The 23154-nt window shown below is 36.2% G+C and overlaps 5 protein-coding genes across 6 annotated transcripts; 2 read left to right on the top strand and 3 right to left on the bottom strand.

Annotated features, from left to right (window-relative positions):
* The first annotated feature begins 335 nt into the window (after nt 1–335).
* On the top strand, nt 336–1095 carry LOC123196772 (oleosin 18.2 kDa-like). The gene has a single exon (XM_044610891.1). The coding sequence runs from the start codon at nt 393–395 to the stop codon at nt 906–908; it is 516 nt and encodes a 171-aa protein (XP_044466826.1). The 5' UTR covers nt 336–392; the 3' UTR covers nt 909–1095.
* A 52-nt stretch (nt 1096–1147) lies between these two features.
* LOC123196769 (protein ANTHESIS POMOTING FACTOR 1-like) lies at nt 1148–5248 on the bottom strand (the record flags this gene model as incomplete). Its single annotated transcript, XM_044610887.1, has 10 exons — nt 1148–1488; nt 2125–2174; nt 2666–2747; nt 2923–3060; nt 3138–3254; nt 3583–3682; nt 3896–3962; nt 4095–4204; nt 4724–4824; nt 4961–5248. Coding segments are annotated over 10 exons (1230 nt in total), but the record flags the coding sequence as incomplete, so codon positions are not given.
* Nucleotides 5249–6428: 1180 nt separating this feature from the next.
* On the top strand, nt 6429–7241 carry LOC123196774 (40S ribosomal protein S17-4-like). 2 transcript variants are annotated; one of them, XM_044610894.1, is made up of 2 exons: nt 6429–6491; nt 6586–7241. In XM_044610894.1, the coding sequence occupies exon 2, from the start codon at nt 6605–6607 to the stop codon at nt 7019–7021; it is 417 nt and encodes a 138-aa protein (XP_044466829.1). In that variant the 5' UTR covers nt 6429–6491; nt 6586–6604; the 3' UTR covers nt 7022–7241. The 2 variants fall into 2 exon arrangements, with proteins under 2 accessions (XP_044466829.1, XP_044466830.1); XM_044610895.1 differs by having other exon boundaries at nt 6461–6491; nt 6566–7241.
* Nucleotides 7242–7963: 722 nt separating this feature from the next.
* LOC123196458 (zinc finger CCCH domain-containing protein 41-like) lies at nt 7964–17803 on the bottom strand. Its single transcript, XM_044610503.1, has 5 exons — nt 17428–17803; nt 12416–13316; nt 10317–11558; nt 9547–9891; nt 7964–8837 (listed from the first exon to the last, which is right to left on the bottom strand). The coding sequence occupies exons 2-5, from the start codon at nt 13199–13201 to the stop codon at nt 8274–8276; spliced, it is 2937 nt and encodes a 978-aa protein (XP_044466438.1). The 5' UTR covers nt 13202–13316; nt 17428–17803; the 3' UTR covers nt 7964–8273.
* A 1262-nt stretch (nt 17804–19065) lies between these two features.
* On the bottom strand, nt 19066–23090 carry LOC123196598 (myosin tail region-interacting protein MTI1-like). The gene is made up of 3 exons (XM_044610653.1): nt 22621–23090; nt 21757–22035; nt 19066–20524 (listed from the first exon to the last, which is right to left on the bottom strand). Exons 1-3 carry the CDS (start codon nt 22915–22917, stop codon nt 19433–19435), a joined length of 1668 nt encoding a protein of 555 aa, XP_044466588.1. The 5' UTR covers nt 22918–23090; the 3' UTR covers nt 19066–19432.
* Nucleotides 23091–23154: the final 64 nt, after the last annotated feature.

Below are 23154 nucleotides of genomic sequence, written 5' to 3'. Positions count from 1 at the left end.
GTCCAAAATGCCCACTTGTTTTCATGTAGAAAACACAACATAACAATTTTACATAAAAAAATGTGACAGATTATTTTTTCGAATAAGTTAAAGCTTCATCTTGATATTCATCAAAAACTTAGCGAGATGCTTTACCAATTAAACTACTTGCGTTTGGAGGGAATATGGCAGCAAACTTCTTTTCTTTAAAGGCCACATCATTTATATTTTTTGTTATATCTCCAATTCCCCCGTTGAAACTTGTTTCTCATGCAAAACGTCTAGTCGCCATGCAAACTTTTACGTGTCACCTTTTGAACCTCTTCACTTCTCTATAAAAACTAACTCCACTTCTCCTCTCTTAAAACCCATCTCTCTCTCTCTCTGCCTCCTTTTAATTATCATCATCATCAATGGCTGAACGTGATCGTGACCTTTCACATCCACACCAGCTTCAGGTGCACTCACAGCACCGTTATGATCATTATGGAGCCGGTGTCAAGTCACTCTTGCCGAGACGCGGGCCTTCTACGAGCCAAGTACTTGCAGTGGTCACACTCCTGCCCGTCGGTGGCACCTTGCTTGCACTGGCTGGTTTGACCCTGGCCGGTTCTATAATCGGGCTTGTGGTCACCACGCCGCTGTTCATAATATTCAGCCCAGTTATCGTCCCAGCAGCTATTGCAATCGGGCTTGCAGTGGCGGGCTTTTTCACTTCCGGGGCTTTCGGGTTGATGGGCCTGACTTCATTCTCGTGGATCTTGAACAGCCTCCGGCAGTGCATTGGTTCAGTGCCGGAGATGGCGGACCAGGCAAAGCTACGCATGGCAGACATGGCAGAGTATGTGGGCCAGAGGACCAAAGAAGTTGGCCAAGAGATCCAGAGCAAGGCCCATGAAGCAGGGAAAACTGGGACAGGGAGGACATGAGCTCGAGCTTGAGGAAATAGAAATGGAAAGGAATAATAAATGTGTGGTTTTTAATGTAATGTAATTAGATTTTCTAAGGTGTAAGTTTGCGCATGTAGTTGTTGTTTTTCTATCAATGTAGGCATTTGGTGTTGTGTAATGTGGATTTCATTTGTTTAATTTAATTTAAATGTGTTATGCTCTGTGACTCCTGTTTTTCTTTCTTTAAGATTCCGACTTTCTTCAGCTTAGAAATAATATGGATGAAACTAAAAATGAAATGCAAATAGAAAACGAGTATACAGTCCTCTCACTCAAACTGTATTTGGCATTCTTCTTTCTCAACAACAACCAAAGATGAACCAGAGAAATGCTTACTAGATTTATGGGAGGACCTTACATAAAAACAATAGAGAAGAGAGAGCTAAGACAAAGAAGGGGTCGAATGAGAAATTTGTTGAGATTGAGGTTCCCCAGAAGCGGGATCATGGGCGTTGGGTATCCAAAATGAGAGAACAGAAGAGGCAGCAACAAACATCACCCGACGGGGAGCCCATTTCAAGCATGAAGATACTCCTGTGTGGGCATTCCAACATGCCACCTAACCACAAATCAAAACACAGAGTGAAATACTGGTGAGTAATATTACATATATTAATATTATATATATATAAATAAATCATAATAAACAAATCATTTAATAACATGCTACTACGTCATACTACATATATAATCATATAGAAAACATTGGTTGGAGGCCAAAAATAAATGAAAGTAATGTTGTTATTACTACATCATGAATCTTTCTTCAAGGTTGTCATACTTGCCAGTTTACCATTTTCTATGTTACGTTACCAATTTCTTGTTTCAATTTAGGAACTGACTTCCAAAGATATAAATGATTGGGTTTAGCAGGACCAACCAGTGTGCTTGGGTCGACTGTTGAACAGTCCTCAATAAAAGTGAATGTATTTATTATTTTCCAACTATCAAGACACAAGCAGCTAAAAGCCTTAACTATGATTTACATGAGCTTCAAAATTTCCCCCGTTTTTAAGGAAGAACAGAAAAGAAGTCAAGGATGTGGTCCAGCATAGCCATGGTCTAGTTATAAACGCATGATACTAACTTACAAATCATCTAAGGATTTTAACTTTGAATGCACTCCAAAAAAGTAACATTCAAACTTTTTAAAATACCCAACCCAAAAAAGAGCAAAACAAAAAAGTACTGGTACCTCGTTTCTTGAGTTGATATCCCAGGCATGAATTGTTCCATCTCCTGATCCTTTCAAAAACAACAGGACAAAACTTAGTTTATCATAACCCAAATGGAAGACAGGAAAATTTAAGCAAATTGCATCCCAATTGAAAAGCTAATCACTGAACAAAAACAATCAATCATTAGATACAAAAAATCAAATCACCACAAAATGGATGTTCATGTGGAAAGAGTCATTTCTATTAGATCCAAGTGCAAGACAGTAAAATCGATGTTCTATGGAGATCTACATGACTGATTGAATTGGCAAGATTGTTTCAACTACAAAGAACTGTGTAAGACTTTGAGGTTCTTAAATATACCAAGGTGGAATAATACGCTTCTTAATTATGAATTTCCCAGTTTTGTAAGCGGTATAAAACTGGCACGAAGTTTCAATGCTAGAACTAATTCTAGAACTCAATAGAAATGACCAACTAAGAAAAATAGATATGGTAATATACTAGAGGATGCATTTTACTTTTCAAATAGAGAACTTATTAAATACTGGATGATACCTGAGACCACATACTGCCCATCTGGGGAAAAAGTTGCTTCAATAGTTTCATTTGGAGATGGCTCCAAATTGACAGCAAACCGCTGCACATAGGAAAGTCTCACTACTGGTTACTTAAAGCCACACACACACACACACACACACACACATCTTAAGGTAAAAAGAAAAACAGAATATTCAGAGTATTGCTCTTACATTGCAGTGGAAAGGTTAAAACTATTACCCATGAGAACCCTAAAACAAAACAGACAATCTAACCTTCTCTCCTCCATATGCATCAAGAACATAAACATTGTTATTTGTTGTTGTCAAGAGCATTGATTTGCCATCGTTGCTGAATTTGATATCACAAACCTCTGCTCTATCACCACCAACTAAAAAGGTGTCAAAGGGGCCCTGCAATTGAAAAAGTGCATAAAATCTATGACATCATAAATTGCCAGAACACAAGCTGATGTTTTAAAGATAAGTACCTTGTCATAAGATCGTGAATCAAATAATTTTATTGCACCACCTTCCATTGCCACTGCAAAGACCAAACCCTGTTGATCATATGCAACTGTCGGTCTACCACGTAGATGTAAAATTCCCTGAAAACTATGTCAGTAAGCATAAATCACCATTGTGTATATTTTAAAGTAAGAACATAATTATAAAGTGCCAATCCTAATACAAGCCAGTATTACTGGACATTGACCAACAAAAAATGATTATATATATACTAGCAACCTTGATCCACAAATTTTACAACAGAATCTTACAGTAAAATTTCAGGCTACTTTGCTTCTTTAGTATAGTGAATGGGGGAGAACACTAGTGTCCAGTAATTCAGGATTGATTAAATTATTTGTAATGCATTGTTGATTTTCTTTGGAAGCTTATAACGTCCATAAAATTCATGAGAAATAAGAAACAAACCTGGCAAGCATTTACACGAAGATCCCACATTCTGACACTGTGGTCAAGAGAACCAGACATGAAGCAATCATTTACTGGAGACATGCAGAGGGAAACAACCCTACAACATCAACTAAGAGTTTAATAATCACAATCATAATGTCGCAAAATAAACATAAAAAAGAAAAGAAGAATCTATTTTTTTTCTCTTTTGTATAAGCATACAGAAAACCTTTTCTGGAACTATGTGTGACAACTGAACTTATATTCAAAATCAGAGGCAATTGCTTTATCTACATATTAGTAAAACACCAAAAATTCACATTATTCAAACCTCTCTTTATGGCCTTTAAAGTAGCGGAGAATTCGATTATCATACATTGACAGATACCGCAAAGATTCTGGCAAGAAAAGAGAATACACATATTACCAGCCTACCTTTAAATCACAAAAATCAGACATCCCTTTTACTTTCCAGGGTTAATTTATTTATTAATTGCTCTTCTACAAGAAATTTACACTGAGAAACTCACCTCCAGTAGAATCCAAATTAGATTTTGTTGAGCAAATAACAGAGCTTGGATGATGAGTAAAGCAAATACGATCGGTGCCATGTTTCTTATGATATGTGGTTTTGAGCAACCTGAAGTTTATAACACAAAAATGATTAAAACCTCAAAACATATAATTAGTGTCTGTGTACACACACACACATATCACATACTGCATTTATAAACTTTTATTCTATTTTAACTTCAATAATCTCAAACATTTTCTCTGAGTTCTCTAAGTTGAAAACTGGGGATTTCCAGGCTTATATCATCCTTGAAAATAATGAGATCCGAACATTGTACTGTCAAATATTTTGAAAATAACCTCATTTATGAAAAAAAAAAAATTAAAGAACCTCGAATGATAAGGTTGATTTCATCCTTTAAATGAAATTTATTAAAAGAAAAGTTAAACTCATATCTAAGATACTCGAAGTTTACCATAGTATTAACACCTGTAAAATTGAAAACAATATACTGAAATTGGATTATCATTAAAACCTTGGTAACAGCACCACTTTTCAATCAGCAGAGGATAGTGATTAGAGGCAATAATGTGTCGCAAATTAAGGCGATAAATTAGCTGAAGAAAGCATATCTGAATGACTCACTTAGCATTAACGATGTCGTACAGACGGACCGACTCATCCTCACTAGCCGTGACCAATAAATCGTCTTTCCGATGAAAGTCAAGTGAATTTATCTTCCCGCCCTGAAATTGTAATTTATTTAAGAAAAAAAATAATCATTAAGAATATGTAATAGCGAAACCTAAACTGGTTCTTTTTATACTTAATTTGTCAGGTGAAAAGAAATTATGAACATGAAATGAAGAAAACAAGATTTACAAAGTCTGAAAAAACAGCGCCCACGGCCATGCTGCGCACAATTTTGTCGTCGAGTTCAGTGAGCACCGTATTCACCATTGATAGATTCTGATAAGAGAAAAACGAGCAGCGAGAACTGCGATAACCGTTGGTGGAGTCAGTAGCGATATCACAATTACAAAGCACAGTTGAAGGAGAGCAACGCCGGCGGAAACAAAAGAACGCCGATTCCAGACTCTTCACTCTGTTTTGTAGAAAGAACGTTTTGGTAATAAAGTAGGCCAAAGGACTGTTTCCCACCCAAGATATGCGTTTTTTGCAATTTCCTACCCATTAACTTTGAAAAACCCATTTACCTACCCATGGGTTATTAAAAAAAACGTTAGATTGACAGATTTAAAGGCAAAATCATCATTTTATCTATAATATTAAAAAGAAACTTAAATGTAATCCCCCAAACCCTAAAAACTAACACTTTCCCCACAACCCAAGTTTTTAAAAACTACATTTTCCCCCCTAAGGTTTCCAAACTTTCAATTGAATTTTTCGACAACGACCGACGATCTCTAGGTGACATCTCTTCCTCTCCGGCGTATCCTCTTTTCGACCGTGTGTTGTCCGACAATCCTAGGCGTTGTGTCGTCTTCGTCGAGACGTTCGTTCAGAGACGAAGACGACGTCTTCATTAACAACGAAGACTCTTCTTCGACGAAGAGTCTTCATCGTCGACAAAGACGTCATCTTCGTCAGAGACAAAGACGATTCATCTTCGCTCGAAGAAGATAAATCGTCTTCGCTCGACGAAGACAAATCGTCTTTGCTCGACGAAGACAAATCGTCTTCCTCGACGACGACGTCTAGGAGCATCGGACGAAGCACAGTCGAAAAGAGGGGTTGTCGAAGAGGGAGAGTAGGTGCTTGGAGATCGCCGGTGGTCACCAGAAAATTTGGATCTGAAGTTTGGAAACCCTAGGGGGAAAATACAGTTTTTAAAAACTTAGGTTGGGGGGAAAATGTTAGTTTTTAGGGTTTGAGAAGAAAAAATGATATGACAAGTTTAACAGTCCATGAGTGGATAAATGATATTTTCAAAGTTAATGGGAGAATTTTGAGAATTCAACATAGTTTGGGTGGGAAATAGTCTTTTGGCCAATAAAGTAAGTGTATTTAAAATAAAACAATAAAAATTTTAATTATTACATAATTACCTTTAAAAAATTACAAACATTTCCTAAAAATTAAAAAATATATATATATTATTATGATTTTCGTAAAATTATGTACTTAGAGGTTAAAGTAAACTAGGTTTCGTATTTATAAATTATAATCCTACTTGATTAAGGATCCAATTAAGATTATTTCTACAAATAATTATTTTTCTTTATTTCTTTTTTATTCAAGTCCTACTATTATTAAGATAATTATCTTAAAGAATCCTAATCCTACAGGGAATCCTAGACTTGCATCATATAAAAGTGCTTCTGGTAATTCAGTGTTATTCACTCAAAATTCATTACAATTTTAGGAGTTTTCTCTCTATTTTGTGGCTTCGGTAAGTAATAAATTACGACATTGTTTATCAAAACTAGTTTACAAACTGTAGCTTCCTGATTTCTTTCCTTATAGCACCTTCTTACTGTTTGCAGGAGCAGCGAAATCTTGGAGATGGGTCGTGTTCGAACCAAGACTGTGAAGAAGTCCTCTCGCCAGGTGGTTGAGAGGTATTACTCTGAGATGACGCTGGACTTCCACACCAACAAGAAGATGTTGGAGGAGGTTGCCATCATCCCTTCAAAAAGGCTTCGTAACAAGATTGCTGGGTTCTCCACCCATCTGATTAAGAGGATTCAGGAAGGTCCAGTTCGTGGCATCTCATTGAAACTCCAAGAAGAGGAGCGTGAACGCAGAATGGACTTTGTCCCTGAGGAGTCAGCCATTAAGACCGACGAAATCAAGGTTGACAAGGAAACCGTAGAGATGCTTTCTGCTCTTGGCTTGTCAGACATGTCTGGGCTTGTTGAAGTTGAGCCACAAGCTATGATTCCTCCTCGGGCTGCTGGAGGACCTGGTAGAAGATTCTAAGATAATTGAAAGTTCTGTGGATCATTCAAGAATGAGAAGCTTAGATGTTTGTTCAATTGGCACTTATGTTTGTTATGGATGACTTCATGACTAGTTTTGTTCATGGTTTTAACTTTTAAGATGAAAATTCTGCTGAAGTTATGTCTTTCGCTTATGTTGTATCGTGTATCGTGTGGAATAATAACAATGATCAAGGCTTTTTCGCCTTTTTTCTAAATAATCCTATTTCTTGGTTTAAGTAAAAATGTAATTTTGTTTTGTTGGTTATTGCTGATTGGCTATTGTAGAGATGGTAGGTTGGCATGCCTTTGTTTTTAGGATTCAACCAGATTTGTTCAATTGACTTTTATACAAGGTTCAAATATTGGGCTCAGGCTCTACTCTTATGAAATCTTGTTCATTGGGCTTGGGCAAAATCAATGGCTTTTTTGGTTCTTTTAACTAGAAAACTTCGTCCAATTTTGCCAAATTTTTCATATAAGAAAGAGATCATATCCATTTATGAGAGAGTTCTTTCGTTTCACTACTCAAATTAACACCTGAAATCAAAATCAATGGGCTTTCATAGGACCCATAAAATGTATTTTGTGAAAAATCGTAGAAACGACTTCATCAATTGGTTTTGATGGAAATCTTCGATTTCCATAGGATCCATCAATTTCTACATAATCCATGTATTTCGTAAAAAAGTCATAGGAATAGGATAAGAACACAAAGGCTTGGGAGAACTGCTCCCTGCTAACGAAGACAAAGACATGAGAATGGTGAAAGTAATGTCAAAATTCGGAATAACATTCAGATGTTTACTGATTTGCCTTTCTTCAGATGCTGTAACAAAGAAATAACATTTTGCGGAAATTATACACACAACTTTAATATATGTTTAATTGTACCATACCTAACGTTATGAAAGATGGAACACATGTAATGCAGACTAAGAAATTGTCACAAAATTTTCTGGATAAATTGGATGTGGAATAAGATCCTTCAAAATGTCCATTAATTTTAACAATAATTCTCAACTTATCCTTTACTCGTACACATCTAAGATGAAAGACAACATAAATTTGCCACTCATCTAACTGTTACCATGGCGGCAGTCAAAAAATCCGAAAATTTCATTTTTATACATCCCATCATCAATAAGAAAGACAAAAAAATCATATTAGAAAATTGAAAAGTCTCCTGAAAATTAGAATTTGACAAATTTAACATTTTACCTCACTGTACAAACCCAGCAATCAGTCCTTCCTCAACAAACATTGTCCTTCGGAGACTCTTCCTCTCCAGACATTGTGGTTGGACCCGGCTGGAAAACTCCTTCCAATTCTGCATGCTCGACACTACTTCTCTCTGAATTTTCAGATTCCACATTCCCTGCTGTAGCACCTTCCTGGGAAACAATGCACTCTAAATTATCATCCTCCTGAGCATCTGCATCTGAAGATCCCTTATGAGCAGATGACAAATTTTCTGTGTCTGCAGTACCTTCCTGGGATGTGTTGCAAGCTGATTTTTCTTTTTTCTGAGCATCATCATCTGAAGATCCCTTAAGAGCAGGTGATGAATTTTCTCTATTACTGAGGTCATGGCCAAAGCTATTAGACATCAACCACATTAACTGCAGATTGTGGCCTTGCCAACATTTTCCATTTTGAAATGCCCTCTCAGCTGATCGGCGTGTTGTAAATGCTATAAGAGCTGAGAAATTTTTCTCTGTATCTAACCCATTAGCACCATCTTGGAATTTACCATCTTCCAACTCAACAGCAGAAAGATCACCATACGATGAAAAATGCTCCTTCAAGACAGCAACCTGGTAGGGAAATAAGACTTCAATTTACATTTTGATTGAGTGTGCATACATACAGCATGTAAAAACCAATCCTAGGAGTAACACTATGTAAATGCATTTATAAAAAAGAAAGACCACATTAGTGCATAGATATCATATTTTAACAGAAAACTGATCATTTACAGCTATTATGCATGATAGAAGTATAGCTTACAGGTTGATAAGAATTAGAAGGTCTCCCAAGTCCCAATCCCTAAAAGCCTCTGCCTAATTCCTTGTATTATTGCTTGAGCAATCAAAATTACCAGGCACTCAAACCAAAATTCTTTCATAAGCTTTTTCACAACTCATAATTATAAGCTTTTACCTATATTAATGATTGGTATCAATTCATACAGATGCAGATATGCAAGCATAGCAATTAAACTCAATCCTTTGATTTAGTTCTTCTACACCCTTTTTGTTAATTTTCTTTATGGTTGGATTCCTCTGTATAAAGCATAAAGAATCTCCCATGCATTCTGAGAGCCTGAAAACCTTTTGCCATGCTTCACCTCGTGTAATGACTGAGAAACACACTGCCTCACAGCAAGGAGTTCATGATTCAACATCTACAAAAATACCAACCAAAAACTAGCCCCTACTCATGGCACGGTGATGAAATGCACCATATACATAGCACATGCTCTACAGGGAGGAGGAGGGGGGAGAGAGAGAAAGAGAGACTTACATCTACCAAACCTGCTGGTAAAGGTGGAACAATTCTAAAAGTGGTAGGTCGATTGTCCAATTTGTATCTATTCATAAAAAATGGAGGCCCTACAGGTGCTAATGGACGAATGTGCTGCTTGAAGCTTGCAGATTCATGCAATACCATGGCTGTGCTTGATTTGGGACTATGGGATACAACAGTGTCCACTATTTTGTTCTTCTCTGCCATCATTTCAGCATGTGGTGATGCCACTCCACCAGGATCAGAGGACCTTCCTAAACCTTTTGCAAGATCAGCTGCTACTCCTACTTTAGGTCTCTTAGCAGCTTGCTCCATCCCCAACTCACACTTGACTCCTCCAGACTGCAAAACAAACAAAAAACAACCATTGTAAAGAAATGATTACTTCATCACATTCCGAAATTGGATAAACAGAACAAAGTTATTTGTGTACGTGATCTCCAAAAAGTACACTTCTCAATACCATGACAAATAAAAAAATAGATCGAACCAATGAGTGACACAGTTGTAGTAACAAAATGCAGTAAGTTTCATATTGAATATGCACATTTTGGTTCAGTAAATCCATGACCCAGAATCTTGCCATTCTGGGGGTTTAGAAAGCAAGCAAATATAAGTACACTGACATTTTAACTACTGTTAAAGTGAACAGAAAAAGGAATTTCCCAACATGACAGCCAAGAAATTACAGGCATCATAAAAAATTTTAAATCATTTAGAAATACAAATATAAGTCATAATATGAAGGTAAGGAAATTAGGTGTTACTTGTTTCTCTAGTTTGTCCAGTTTACGTCGGAAGTCATTCCGCTTTTGGTCCAGCAATTCTTGTTTCTTTCGAAGTTCCTCCTTCAACTGCTCCAGACCATCCAACTTCTTTTGCAGAGGAGGAGGAACTTTGGGACTATTTGCAATGACAGGTAAAGGCTGATCAGAGGCAGGTAGAGAAACATCAGAAGCAGGGGCAGTACTACCCATCACAGGAGCAGATTGAAAATTATTATCCTTTACTTTGTTAGCAACAGACAGATGGGGTGGGACTGAAGCCGGTGTCACACCACGAGGAGTCACAGATGTGCTAATGCCACTGCCTATACCATCATCTGGTATGCTATCACGATTAGCCCACCAGAGCTTGATAAAGCGGTTACCCATAACAGCATCAGGTGCCTTTAGAGCAGCCTCTGCCTCTTCTCTTTTGGAAAATTGTATAAAAGCCCGCTCACTATTTAACGGGATATAAATGTCAACAACCTCTCCAAACTTGCGGAAATGTGAAAAAAGTGACTCTCTTCTATTGTCTTTCTGGGGAATCCCATTGACAAATACGGTACGCAATGCCTTTTGTGATGGTTTCCGGACATTATGAATAGCATCAATCTGTGTCTTGGCAGATGCATCCACAGTTTTTGAGTCAGTATTCTCATCAATACTCCGCTTTCCTCTGCGGAAAGCACCATGAAGGCTGGATAATGCATCTTTACCTTCCTTGGTCTCACTCTCAATATAATCTGAGGAACTTAATGTTGCATCAGTTTTCTCTTTCACATTTGATCTATTTTTAACACCAATTCTACCCCAAACAGATGGACTTGTGCTATGTGAACCACCAGTAGACCCAGTAATTCTCATTGGGCCTTCATTATCAACACCATCACCAAACCTGACAAGATGATGATCAGAAGAATCTTCATTTAACAAAGGTTCACTTTCATCATTAGATGGCTGTAGCCCTGTGAGTGTAGATGATGTTTCAAGACCATTATTATTCCACAGGGGTTGATCTGGATCATACAAATCAGCTCCATCTGCAGTAGCAGAATCTGAAAATGCACCATTTAAGCCCAAACCATCATCAGTCATTCCAGGCTTGTTACCTTTACTATGAGTTCCTTTGCTACCCATCAATGTAGTTGGAGCACCAACTGAAGGTAGAGGCCCTGGTCCAGCAGGTGTTGCCAATAGTGGTGCACTTGGAAGCGGGACAGTGAGATTAAACTGTGAAAGGCTCTGTAAATCAAAATGCAATAAATTAGACAAATGAATACACAACCAAGCAAAATTGAATAACTATCACAGCCAGGAGAAATTCCAGCACACAATTTAATGGACAAAACAGTAAATATAATGTATATTCATTAATTATAGAGGAGATGATCAGACAAATTACACACACACGCATATATGTATGTATGTATATATAATGAATCTCCCATGGAACATTTCACCAGTAACTACAGATAATCAAGCAAATGGCTAGGAGATCGGAATAATCTAGTATAGAAGTCTCCATCGATTCTGCAGATCTGATGTTAATCAAGTAACAAACTTGACCCATAAGCACCAAGCTAGAGGGCTTGCCTATCTTCCAAGGGCTTCTCCTCCAAATTAAGTATTCAAAAACTATTGGTCATTGAAGAAATAGAGAAGAACCCAGTTAAGTGGAACCAACATATCCAATGTAAGATAAGTCATACTGTTATTATTTGGAAATGAACTGCACTTTTGATGTACTAATAATCACTCTTACCAACCATTTAGCAGGTGTTGAACAAAAAATTGCAAGGAACAGAATCATCATGAGCAACTTGATACAATCTACACATTATAAACACGAAAGCCAGATTGGAGAAATAATAAACCCAATTCTACAAATACATCTGCTTTCCCTGAAAAATATACTGCTCTGACGGAGAAGCACTGCTAAAACACTTTTCTTCTTTCCATGTACCCAAATTTTGACTAAGCAGGACTTTTTTTAGAAAATTAAAAAAAAGGAAATTAACCCAAAAAATTATCCGAGTATCATGCAATGTCAAAACGTCAATGGTCCCTAGAAACAAGAAGAAAATTTACTTGACACATACCTGAACATCTTCAACAACAATACGATTGACACCATGCTCCATTGGGCATATGTCTCCCCTCAGACAAAATCCACGCTCCTCAAAGTCTCTACACCTTTGACGAGTAATGCCCATATTCAAAGAAGAACTCAAAGGTGGTCTAAGTGTCCCTTGCAAACCAATGGAATGGAGTGTATCTAAGCCCCCATTTGGTAAACCTGGAATCAATCCATATGCACTCCATGATGCACTTTGTGCATTCGAAACATTAGGCAAGCCCCTTCCTGCAAAGAGACTAGGTGCAACCAGCGCTGGCTGAACCATTTGGGAAGCAATATCGACAGAGCTGAACCTAGAATCTCGTTGGTTCCAGAGACCAGAATCCCTCCCTCTTCCCCTTCCAGTCCCAGGGTCTCCATAATATGTTTGGTTTACCCTCATTCTTTGATTTAAATCCAAAGGTGCTCGGGATAGCGGAGCTAAGCCAGGGCGTTTTCTTTCAAACTTTGCTGTAAGATCTTTCTCTAAAGAAGTCATGTTATAATTTTTCCAGGATTCACTAGCTTGAGATTCATTTGCCCTGAAAGGATGCCCATTTTCAAAAAATTTGTTGCGCTTTCTATATGGCCTTGTATAAGCTTGTTCCATAGAATCTCTCTCCAAGGATTGAGACCGTGCCTCCCGCCTACGATGCTTATGGTTGCGATCACCATCATCCTCATCACTAAGTTCCTTCTCTTCAGGATCACTAACACAATCAGGGGGAGAAAGATTTGCTTGCTTAGGAGATGAAACTCTTAGCTCCATTTAATCCTCTAGCTATGAAAAGGCTGTTTTATTGCATCAAAAGTTCAAAACTCTGACCAGACAGACCAACAAAATGACTTTGATTGCCAGGAAAAGTTCAGCAATTGGAGGAAACCTAGAAACAGTAAAAACAAGTCAGGATAAACAGCATTCCTTGATGAAATTTGTTACACCATACACAAATTGAAGTTGTCAAGAGCATAAAAGCATACAAGAAAGCAAACCATAATGAAAACTGAATCTAAATATCACATTCAATACCAAGCATGATTATTCTTGCAGGAGATTAATGGAATAGGAAAATACATAAAGTCTATGAGGTCATATAAGTACCAAAGTACAGAAATTTCAGGTAGAAAAAAGATGTTAGAACTATTTAAAAGCAGATAATCAATCCCTGACCACCCTGTGACTCAAGCTTCTAGATTTACCAGCAAACTGTCCACAACATGAAGAAAAGTTGATGCAATCTTCGGCACACATGAAAATATCCATGCACCCTTATTAACCGTTCAGCATTGATACGTTATAGAAAAGTTTCATCACTAGCTTTTAGACTGCTTTAGAAGCAAAATACACTAGGGTCACTAAAGATGTAAACAATAGCAGTCTCAAAACTACAATTAGCTAAAGAAGTGCCATGTCCCACATACACAAGGTAAACTAAACCAAGTCATCTCTTACTATCTCTAGCTGATAAGTTGTGTATCTTATGCCTTTGACCTTAAAACATAGTAGAACTAATGTTCCCACGGAATCTGAGAGTCTTAGCGGGAAAAACATAATTGAAAGGTAAAAACTGATGAACCTAAAAGTTTAATCAAATAAAAAAGCAGATTTTTTCGGTCACATTTCATGCAACAGTCTTTGTCAAGTGGTTGTTAAAATTTTGTACTAGTGGCAGCAATTGTGGAATTTTAAATTAAACAGACTCCACATATGTTTCTAGAAGACAATTGAAACCATCTAATATATTGAACAAACAATCAATATTCAAAGTGCTAGATTTGAGAAATATGACTATGGGAACAGGATCTTCCCCTTCTCAATTAGGGTCTTTAAATGAACACATTAAGGGTCAACAGCAGGACACAGTAAGTTCATGGTAGATGAGCCTATAAAAGAAAATAATATCGCATAAGCCTTAGATAAGTTCTAACAGAAAAACCTTTCGGAAAACTATATATTCAGTATCTATCATTTACAAACAGGTTTTCCATGGAACAACTTTACAAATGTCATTACTCCTGTTATCCAATATAAGTATACTTAGTTGTCAAACCAAAATTGTCCCAAGTACTACTTACTATCATTTTCACAACTCTTTAATATCTTTAGCTCCTCTTGGGGGAATAAATCTTTAACATTTGTAGTGCATCAGGAAAGTAACATGACAGTTTATATCTTAACAAGATAAAGCTGGCTTGTTAAATTGATAAATGACATGCAATAACTTAGCACAATCATCTAATTCTAAAATTCCCCACAAATAAACAACTACATAGAAAGAAACTATATAGTCTTGTATACTATGCTGTACGTATTTTATAGGGTTGACTCGAGTTTTGACAATTCCATCAACTAAGCGGTTATCACTCGTTGTACTTATTCTTTGGACTCAGAAAAATATATAACAGATTTGGTCTGAAAAATGTATTCAGAAACTTATATTTATAGAATTTAGATCAGGTCAGTCTGGATACCTACTATGAAGATAAGGGTATTTTATGATATTTCTTTTTGTTTTTTTAAGAAGTATTTAATTGTGATCTTTGACCGAGACAACAAACTGCCTGCTAAGAATACAGAGATTGAGTAGTTTACCATTAAATGTTGAATCAAGAACTTTATGTAATTTCAATAATCGATCAAACACTCACTGCCTCGGAATTCTCATGTAATAATTAAAACCAGCATGTAGTATACACTTGGTAACAATATTTAATTCTTAAATCAAAAGCCCAATTAAGCTAAAATCATCAAGACAAAAAGCTGAAAGCAACATTTTTATATTTTCTGACAAGTATAGTTGAAGCAGCTGATCAACAGATATCGTTATAGTTGTAATGTGTCTTTTTGTCGTCTCTTAATAGGTTATAAATATTTAGGTGTACTGGATCACATATCAGCAAGGCACATATGCAAGCAAAGAACATGCCATGACGTTGAGAACTCAGGCAAATACATTCACAAAGATGCATTTCATAAAAGTAATGATTAATTATTCTAGTATTTCAAGAAGGTGTAGAAAGATCCACAAGTTTGTCACAAAAGCTTCCCTGAGCTACTTTGAAAATTTATATGCATATATCCATTCAATATTTTTTGATAATGTATAGTGTGTTAAAAGTAAATCATTTAAGCCTGGGGGTTGCAGGTCTCCCACTTTCTGATTCTGGCGGGTTTCCTATCCTACTTATAGTGATTATGTTAGCTAGAAGGTCCTTGAACATGAGATGTTTTGGAAACCTTTAGAGTCAATGCAATGCAGGCCAAATTTTCCATCAACAGTTGGCAGGTAAAATTATCTATGTCACAGGCCATGCTTCTATAAAATCTTAATCCCCAAAAATTGTATGAAAAAAATATTTAAATATTATTGCTCAACAACATAAGTGTGCTAATACAATAAATCACCTGTTCCAACAATACATTGATATCAGAACTGGAAACATCACAATAGTTGTGTCCATATCAGTAAGTCAAAATTATACATCCTTAACTAGTGGAAAACGTCCTAAATGCGATTGTCATTTTCTTAAAATAAGCACTAGTATTTCACGTTGCAAATGATGGAAACTTTTTGTTAACAGTTTTTGCCTTTAGACTCATACCACAAATTACAAAACTAAAACAAACCACAAACACATCATTCACAAAATTTTAAACATGAGCATCCATAAGACATCCTTACACAGAGCTAATGAGCCTATGAAGTTCTCTACTTCAGGATGCTTCATTATATCATATTTTCAGCAAGAATTTTCCAATACAAGCCCACTAAATGTCAGTCATGACATTTCAGATTTTAAGTTAATATGTGCAAACAGTATCATCCATAAAATCCTAGGGGAGTAATTCTACTAAGTAGGGAAGAGTAATAAAGAATAGATGGAAGAGCTAGAAGGCCCAACGTTATTTATTGTCATTGCAGCTCTTACAAATATATTGAATCAACCGTGTAATCATTATCCTTGGCGGAAAGAGTTATATTTCATCCAGAATAATGTTACACAATCACATCTTACATACTCTTTAGTATTTTTTGCTCTAAATAATTTTTTAAAAAAAAGAAAAGAACTCCAAGTCTAAGTAATTTTGAGCCTTTGTTCGTTCAATAAAGCACTACCAAGAAAAACCTGTTTTCCAGTGCTGTAGATAACAACTTAGCATCACAACACACAATAGAAATCCAATAATCTTTATTTCAAAAAGACAAGAAAATAAAACACAAAAATAAAGCCAAAACCGTCAATCCCAAATGACAAGCTACATGGACGCTACTAAAGACCAACCTTATAAAGATATGATACACACAAGATCATCACCATTCACTCCTTATAAAAATGTGACGAAATTCTATAATGATTATATAACATAAATGGTAATAAAAGCATACCTACTTGAAGCATACACAATTGGTAAGCTTCACATTAGTGACACCAAAAAAAAAAAAAAAACCAAGCATATCAAAACAATCGTGATTGGCTGGAACATAATAACACACAACTAATTACCCAGTATTAAAATGTTTCAAAGTAGAGAAAGAGACGGTCTAAGTCAATAGACTCCAGCTTTGACAGACGCAACAACAAGCGTGCGAAATCTAACAGCTTTTCAAAGTACATTCAAAGTTTGCTAACAGAATCTAAACTTGTTATTGTTACGCATAACTAAAATGAATTTCCAATCTCTAATAACAGTCTTTAAGCTACTTGAACCCACAATCATGCAACAAATATTTCAGAAACACAACAGTAGAAAAAAAAAAAAAAACTAAGAATTAAGGGCTAAATTGTAAAAATATAATCAACAAGATTGTTTTAACAAACAGACACGCACATAAACATTTACTATCAAAATGAGTGACTAAACGAATTAATTTACGAAATAAGGCAACAAAACTCCATGAAACATTAGATTAACGACGATAATCTAGGTTTAGTATTACGAAATTAACGTTGAACGAAAATAAATAAATAAGCAAAAATAAATAAATATCTTACAGAATATTCTAGAAGAATTGAGAGAAGGAAGGTGTTCAGCACCCTCATTCAATTAGAAATTGTTCTCTGGATGGGCGTTGAATAGAGGGTAATTAGGCAGCGGAGGAGGGCAGCACGGGATATGGAAAAAATTGTTGTCGGAGAGGAGCGGGAGGATCGTGAATAAGGAGGAAATCAACGGGGTAATTGGCGAGTGTGCGTTTTGGATTATTTTTTTTTATTGTTTGTGGCTTGAAGCTGTAAAAGAGCAGCACAGGATTTCACAAGGAGAGAGACCACGGTCTGTCCCCAAAAAAAAAAAATTAATAAATTATAAAACCCAGTGAGGACGACAACGAGAACTGGAAAATTATTTTGCCCCCACGAGGCCCTTGAGCTCCATGTAAACATACAAACACACCGTATTTGTATATTATTATGTAATTAAATAATATTTTACTTTTTATTTGTTAATTATCTAATTATATAATAATATATTATTTTTTATATATAAAAATTATATATATATAATTATTCATTTTTTAAAAGTGATCTCAATTGATTTTATTAAGCTTTATTTAATGAATAAAATTTTGAAATTAAAGTCCCGTATTTTCATATATTTTATAAAAAGACATGTTTACATGTATCTTATTTTATGATAAGATTACATTGTTTTAGAGAAATAAAAACATTATTATTATTATCAAGATAATTATTTTATTTTAAAAAATAGAGTCAATAGCTAGATTATTATTCATATTATATGTTACATTGTTATTAGTAATAAAAAATTATCAAAATCTTTTATTATTTATAAATTAAATAAAATAATATAAATAATAAAATATAGATTGTAAAGATAATATTTAATTATTGGAAACCAAATACCACTCAAAAGAAGTCAACAACCATTTTAATGTGCATTCATTATTATTTTAATATATTTAAGTAAAATTTTATACTCTTCGTATACATACTAGAGTGTTGGTCAATATATAGATAATGTATTATCATGTAAATGAGTATTATTTTATCTTTAATTTAAAATTATTCTATTACATATTCACACATTATTTGTATACACATATTATATACCAAAATTATCTATATATAATTTTATTGTTAATTGAATATTCAAAATTAATTGCATAATAATTGCTTTTTGCAAGAGCCCTAACAAGAATAAAAATCATGGATAAATTTTTTACCCTCACGTTTGGATTAAATTTTGCTAATTATAAATGAAATGACAGAAATTGAACTTTTTTGTGAATGAACAGAAATAAAACAGTTAAGCGAATGAGATACCTTTAACATGTTACCAAATATAACTATGAATTAATTACATCATCTTAACGTTTTATGGAAAATGACCTGATTTAATGCATTTTTTGGACTTTAAATGGTCAAAAAAGAAAGTCACTCTGGTGAATGAATCCATAAATTCATTGTGAGGTCTTCAGGGTTCATCCCTGTGTATTACTGGCAATCGATTTCAAAGGCGTTTTCTGCAGAAACCCTGCAAATTGCAACTTCAATTTGGAAGTTTAACAAAATATACCATAAGAATTCTATATATGGGTTTATATTCTTTTTTTCAGGTAACAGAAATACTAAGAACTTGAACTCCTGATAAGTTGAAACCAATAGAAGAACTGAAAACAACTATAGAATTGTTTTACTAAATTCATATTCTTATGTTCATTCATGGAAAGGCCCATTTGAAAGAGCAAAATCTAATCCAGTTACTCTACCAGTAGATGTCGGTATACATTTAGAGGAGAATAATGCACTTCAAATTATTGTTAGTATACACAAATGGAATGAAGAAAGGCAGTCGCAAACCAAAGTCTTGATAAGCAAGATAATGTGCTGCGAAGTGACCAAACAAAAAATAAATCGAAATAAAAGCAACCAAGGAATCCAACAGGGAGAGAACCCTGAATTCCATGCAACAGTTCATCCTCAGCAAATGATCTGAGAGTAGTAACTGTATACTTCAGTTTGAATCAAAGATACCATGCTACCGACCAAACCAACCTCTCTGAGGTTGGACTTCCCCATCGTTCATTAGCTTATCCAGCACCATGTTCAGATCAACTGACTGGCCATTCTCTGTCAGCTTGTGAACTGTTGCTCTAACATGGTCCCTGGGGAATCCCATACTTGTCACCTTGTCAACCACATCATCCACAGGAACTCTATTTCCAGATCCAGGATAAGCTGAGCCACCACCAACCCCAGAGGCAGTAGGAAGTGCTTGTGGTAAAACACGAGCAGTTGGGAGATGAGGATAGCCACTTCCACCACTCTGTGCTGTGGCAGCAGGGAGTTGTTGTTTCATTGTGGAACCACTACCATACTGAGAGGGTGGTCCACCATAGGGGTATGGTTCACTAGGCCCAGATTGTGGCCCATAACCTGCAGGAAACCCAGAACTAGATCTGCTGGATGGTGGCTCATACATATGGGAAGGAGGAGGAGGAGGAGGAGGAGGAGTCCCATAATACTGTTGGGAGGGAGGGGAACTTGCTGGCTGAGAAGGAGGTGGGTGAAGGTTTGGTGCATAGTTCTGAGGTGGATTGTAAGCTGCATCTTCAGAAAGGTGGCCTAATGAAGATTGAAGTTGAGGTGGGTGGGGTGGCTGAGAGTACTGTGGCTGTGGTGGAGGTTGATATGGTTGATGTGGTGGTGCTGCAGGAGGATGGTGTTGCGGCTGAGGTGGAGGAACTTGGTAGTGTTGATTTGGGGCATCTTGAGTTTGACCTGGGGATGGAAAGTAAGTTTCTCTCTGAGGCACAGAAGGAACATGGCTAGGAGGGAACTGACTAGGGAGCTGAACTGGAGGTTGCAGATTCTGTTGGGTAGCAGGAAGGGGAGGAACAACAGTGGGAGGAAGAGCAGGAACTGACTGTGGAAAAGTAATAGGAGGAGGAGGTGGCAGGAGGTGAGATTGCAGGGGAGCAGATGCTGCTTGCTGCACAGTATCCACATACCCAGAGCTCTGGCTTTCTAATTGTTGCTGATCTACCTTTGATACTTGCAGCTTTGAAAGCTGTAGCTGAGCCTCCACCATTTCTTGCTTGTCCTTCAAAAGTAGAACCCCTGATTGTACCTGCATTTGATTGATTACAAACGGCAAATGCACACCACATTATGATTGATTTAGTAATATAAACATAAGCTTATAAGCTGGAATGGATGATGAATCAAGTACCCACCCCACAAAAATTCAATATCCTAGCACTTAATGAAGCAGCAAAAGACTAAGCTTGCTTTCACAAAGCCTAGATCACTCTTTATTTCAATTCTTAGGCCCTCACAAGGGGAAAAAGACAACAAATTTAAGCATATTATGCATACAAGTGATGACGATCAACTGAAAATATCATTATATAATACAATAAGATTGAAAAATGGGCCTCTTTTGAAGAAGAAAAAGCTAACAAGAATCAGCATATGAAGTTATGGGGGGCGAATGAGTGCCTTGCTTGAAGGCTTCAATGGTGAAGCAGTTTTTTAAGATTCACTTTGTGACTTCAGGCATCAATTAAGCACAAGCTCATGGTTTTCATTTTTTCATCACAATACACTGGGCTCTTATTATGTTCCAACACTACAATTCCAAATAATCCCTTTCTCTGAAAATCAGCAATTGTGTACAAAAAGGATGAAAGACAATTTGTTTAAAGAATAAATCTATCCGTATTGCACACCAGATTAAGTGGCCTAAAACTCAGAAAAGCTGATCCCAATAACACAATGTCACACTTGAAGATGTTGAAGTTAAGCTTTCTGTTAGATAAAAGAGAGAGCACTTTGCCATATGACTTGGAATCAGGATAGTTAAATGTTGCTTAGACTTGTAAAAGATGATCCTCATAATTTGAACCTTCCGTTTTTTTTTTTTTTTTTGGGGCCCCTTTTCAAGTGACAGGAAGTAAACCAAGTGTCCACAATTCCAAAACCATAAAGGGGACTAAAGCTATACAACAATGCATGTGTCAGTAGTTGTCTAGCTAAGCACTTACAGATATGTGGATAATCCTTACCACAAAAAACCTCCTATCCAACAACCTTTTGCAGCTTAACCTCGATAAGGAATAATCTTAAAATTCATTAGAAGCAGAGGGTAAGAATTCTGAGTTTCTAATCGAGTGAAAATTTGCCATTAACCAAAGCTCCTAATTCTAAATTCTGATTAGATATGTCTTATTTTCACTTCTTATGATAAGATACAATCCATTCTACCCTATGATAAGATGCACCTAATTCAAACAAAATACCCAAGGCATTTAATATGTTAAGACAGTGAGCACTAAGAGGATGAGGAAGTGAAGAAGATACCTCTCTCAGAATATTTTCCATCAGCCTCATTTTTCCATCAGTAATTCCATGATTCTTTCCTAGAGATAGCTTCAAATCATCAATAGAATTCTCAAGGTTGTGGGTCCTTGTCTCCAACTGAGTTATTCGTGCACTGACGCTTTCTAACACCTGCAGCATATTATCAACATATTTCTTCATGGTTCGATCAATCTCTGACACAATAGTGGCATCTGAGGTATTACAGTCCTTCTCCAGAACAAATTTTGCAGGTTCAACTGTGTCAATGGAGTTATAATTCTGTACAAAACAAAAGAACATCAAAATCTCAATAATGTATATTTGGTATGAATCATAAAGATGGAAACCAGTCAGCTAAAATGCTTCTAAAAAACCTTCTTCACAGTAAACAGTCAACACCCTCGCAAATTGAAATTAAAAAAAAAAAAAAACTGAACTATTGTGTCTGCAAACGAGAATTTTCCATCATTCAGCTCCATGAATAACTATATACCAGCAACTCCAAAACCGATCATAACAAGTAAGTAAGCATATTAAGTAATTCAATCAAGGAATTTGAACTGCTATGTTCCTGGAAACATTCCCAGACTATATCTTTCAGATGACTATCATCCTAGTAACATCCACAGTCAACTGGTAACAAGTCTGATGTTCAACGTTAATAATGTAAAAATTTTAGCTCAAAAGCCTGACTAAAAGCATCCACCAATTTAACTAAGCAAGACCTTCAAGGCATAAACTCAATCAACAACAACCCAACCACCGAATGAATCAATCAATTCAACCCAATAAAACACTCAACAATACAGAAAAAACCCCCACTTCCAATACAAACAAAGAGAAAGAGGGAAAAAAGCAAATTACTCTGAAAAGAGATTTAGATTCATTATCAGCAGAATTCCAAACCCTAGCAGTAGAGGCAGAATCAAAATTAAACGATTGAGACAATCCCCCGCGAATCGGCTGAAAATCGTAACTGGGTACGATCTCTTCCTTCTTAATTCCAATCGCAACGCCATTATTCACATCGTGATCTTCATGGTGCTGCGGATTGTTCATTAGATCGATGAAGTCCTTGTCCTTGTCTTTGTTGGGGCTAGTGCCAATATGGGAGGTTGTCAAATCCATTATCTGCTTATCCATAAACTGCGACGTATTCATCGCAAATAGGAAGATTGAAGGAAATGAAACTGTCCTAGTTTAGTGAATTATTATTATTATTCTTGTTGGCTTTGGCTTGCTGTTGGGGTTTTGGAGTTTAGGATTTGTAATTGTTGGGTTGGCTAATCAGACTGTTAAGATAGCTGTTGCTCTGCAGCATAGTTATTAGTGCATTATGCCGCCACGCTATCAATTCACCTCTTGAACAGTCTTATTTGTTATGGACTGGGCCACTAC

This window comes from Mangifera indica, chromosome 14, assembly GCF_011075055.1.
Source record: "Mangifera indica cultivar Alphonso chromosome 14, CATAS_Mindica_2.1, whole genome shotgun sequence".
NCBI lineage: Eukaryota > Viridiplantae > Streptophyta > Magnoliopsida > Sapindales > Anacardiaceae > Mangifera > Mangifera indica.
Note: the sequence above shows the minus strand (reverse complement) of the source record. Positions and strands in the feature narration are given on the sequence as shown.

Coding starts and splice junctions, on each gene's coding strand:
- LOC123196598 (XM_044610653.1), bottom strand. CDS start 22,917: ATGAATACGTCGCAGTTTATGGATAAGCAGATAATGGATTTGACAACC. Junction 22,036..22,620: donor AATCTAAATCTCTTTTCAGA/GTAATTTGCTTT, acceptor TGTTTTGTACAG/AATTATAACTCCATTGACAC. Junction 20,525..21,756: donor TGGAAAATATTCTGAGAGAG/GTATCTTCTTCA, acceptor AATCAAATGCAG/GTACAATCAGGGGTTCTACT.
- LOC123196772 (XM_044610891.1), top strand. CDS start 393: ATGGCTGAACGTGATCGTGACCTTTCACATCCACACCAGCTTCAGGTG.
- LOC123196774 (XM_044610894.1), top strand. CDS start 6,605: ATGGGTCGTGTTCGAACCAAGACTGTGAAGAAGTCCTCTCGCCAGGTG.
- LOC123196458 (XM_044610503.1), bottom strand. CDS start 13,201: ATGGAGCTAAGAGTTTCATCTCCTAAGCAAGCAAATCTTTCTCCCCCT. Junction 11,559..12,415: donor TTGTTGTTGAAGATGTTCAG/GTATGTGTCAAG, acceptor TTTGATTTACAG/AGCCTTTCACAGTTTAATCT. Junction 9,892..10,316: donor TGGACAAACTAGAGAAACAA/GTAACACCTAAT, acceptor TTTGTTTTGCAG/TCTGGAGGAGTCAAGTGTGA.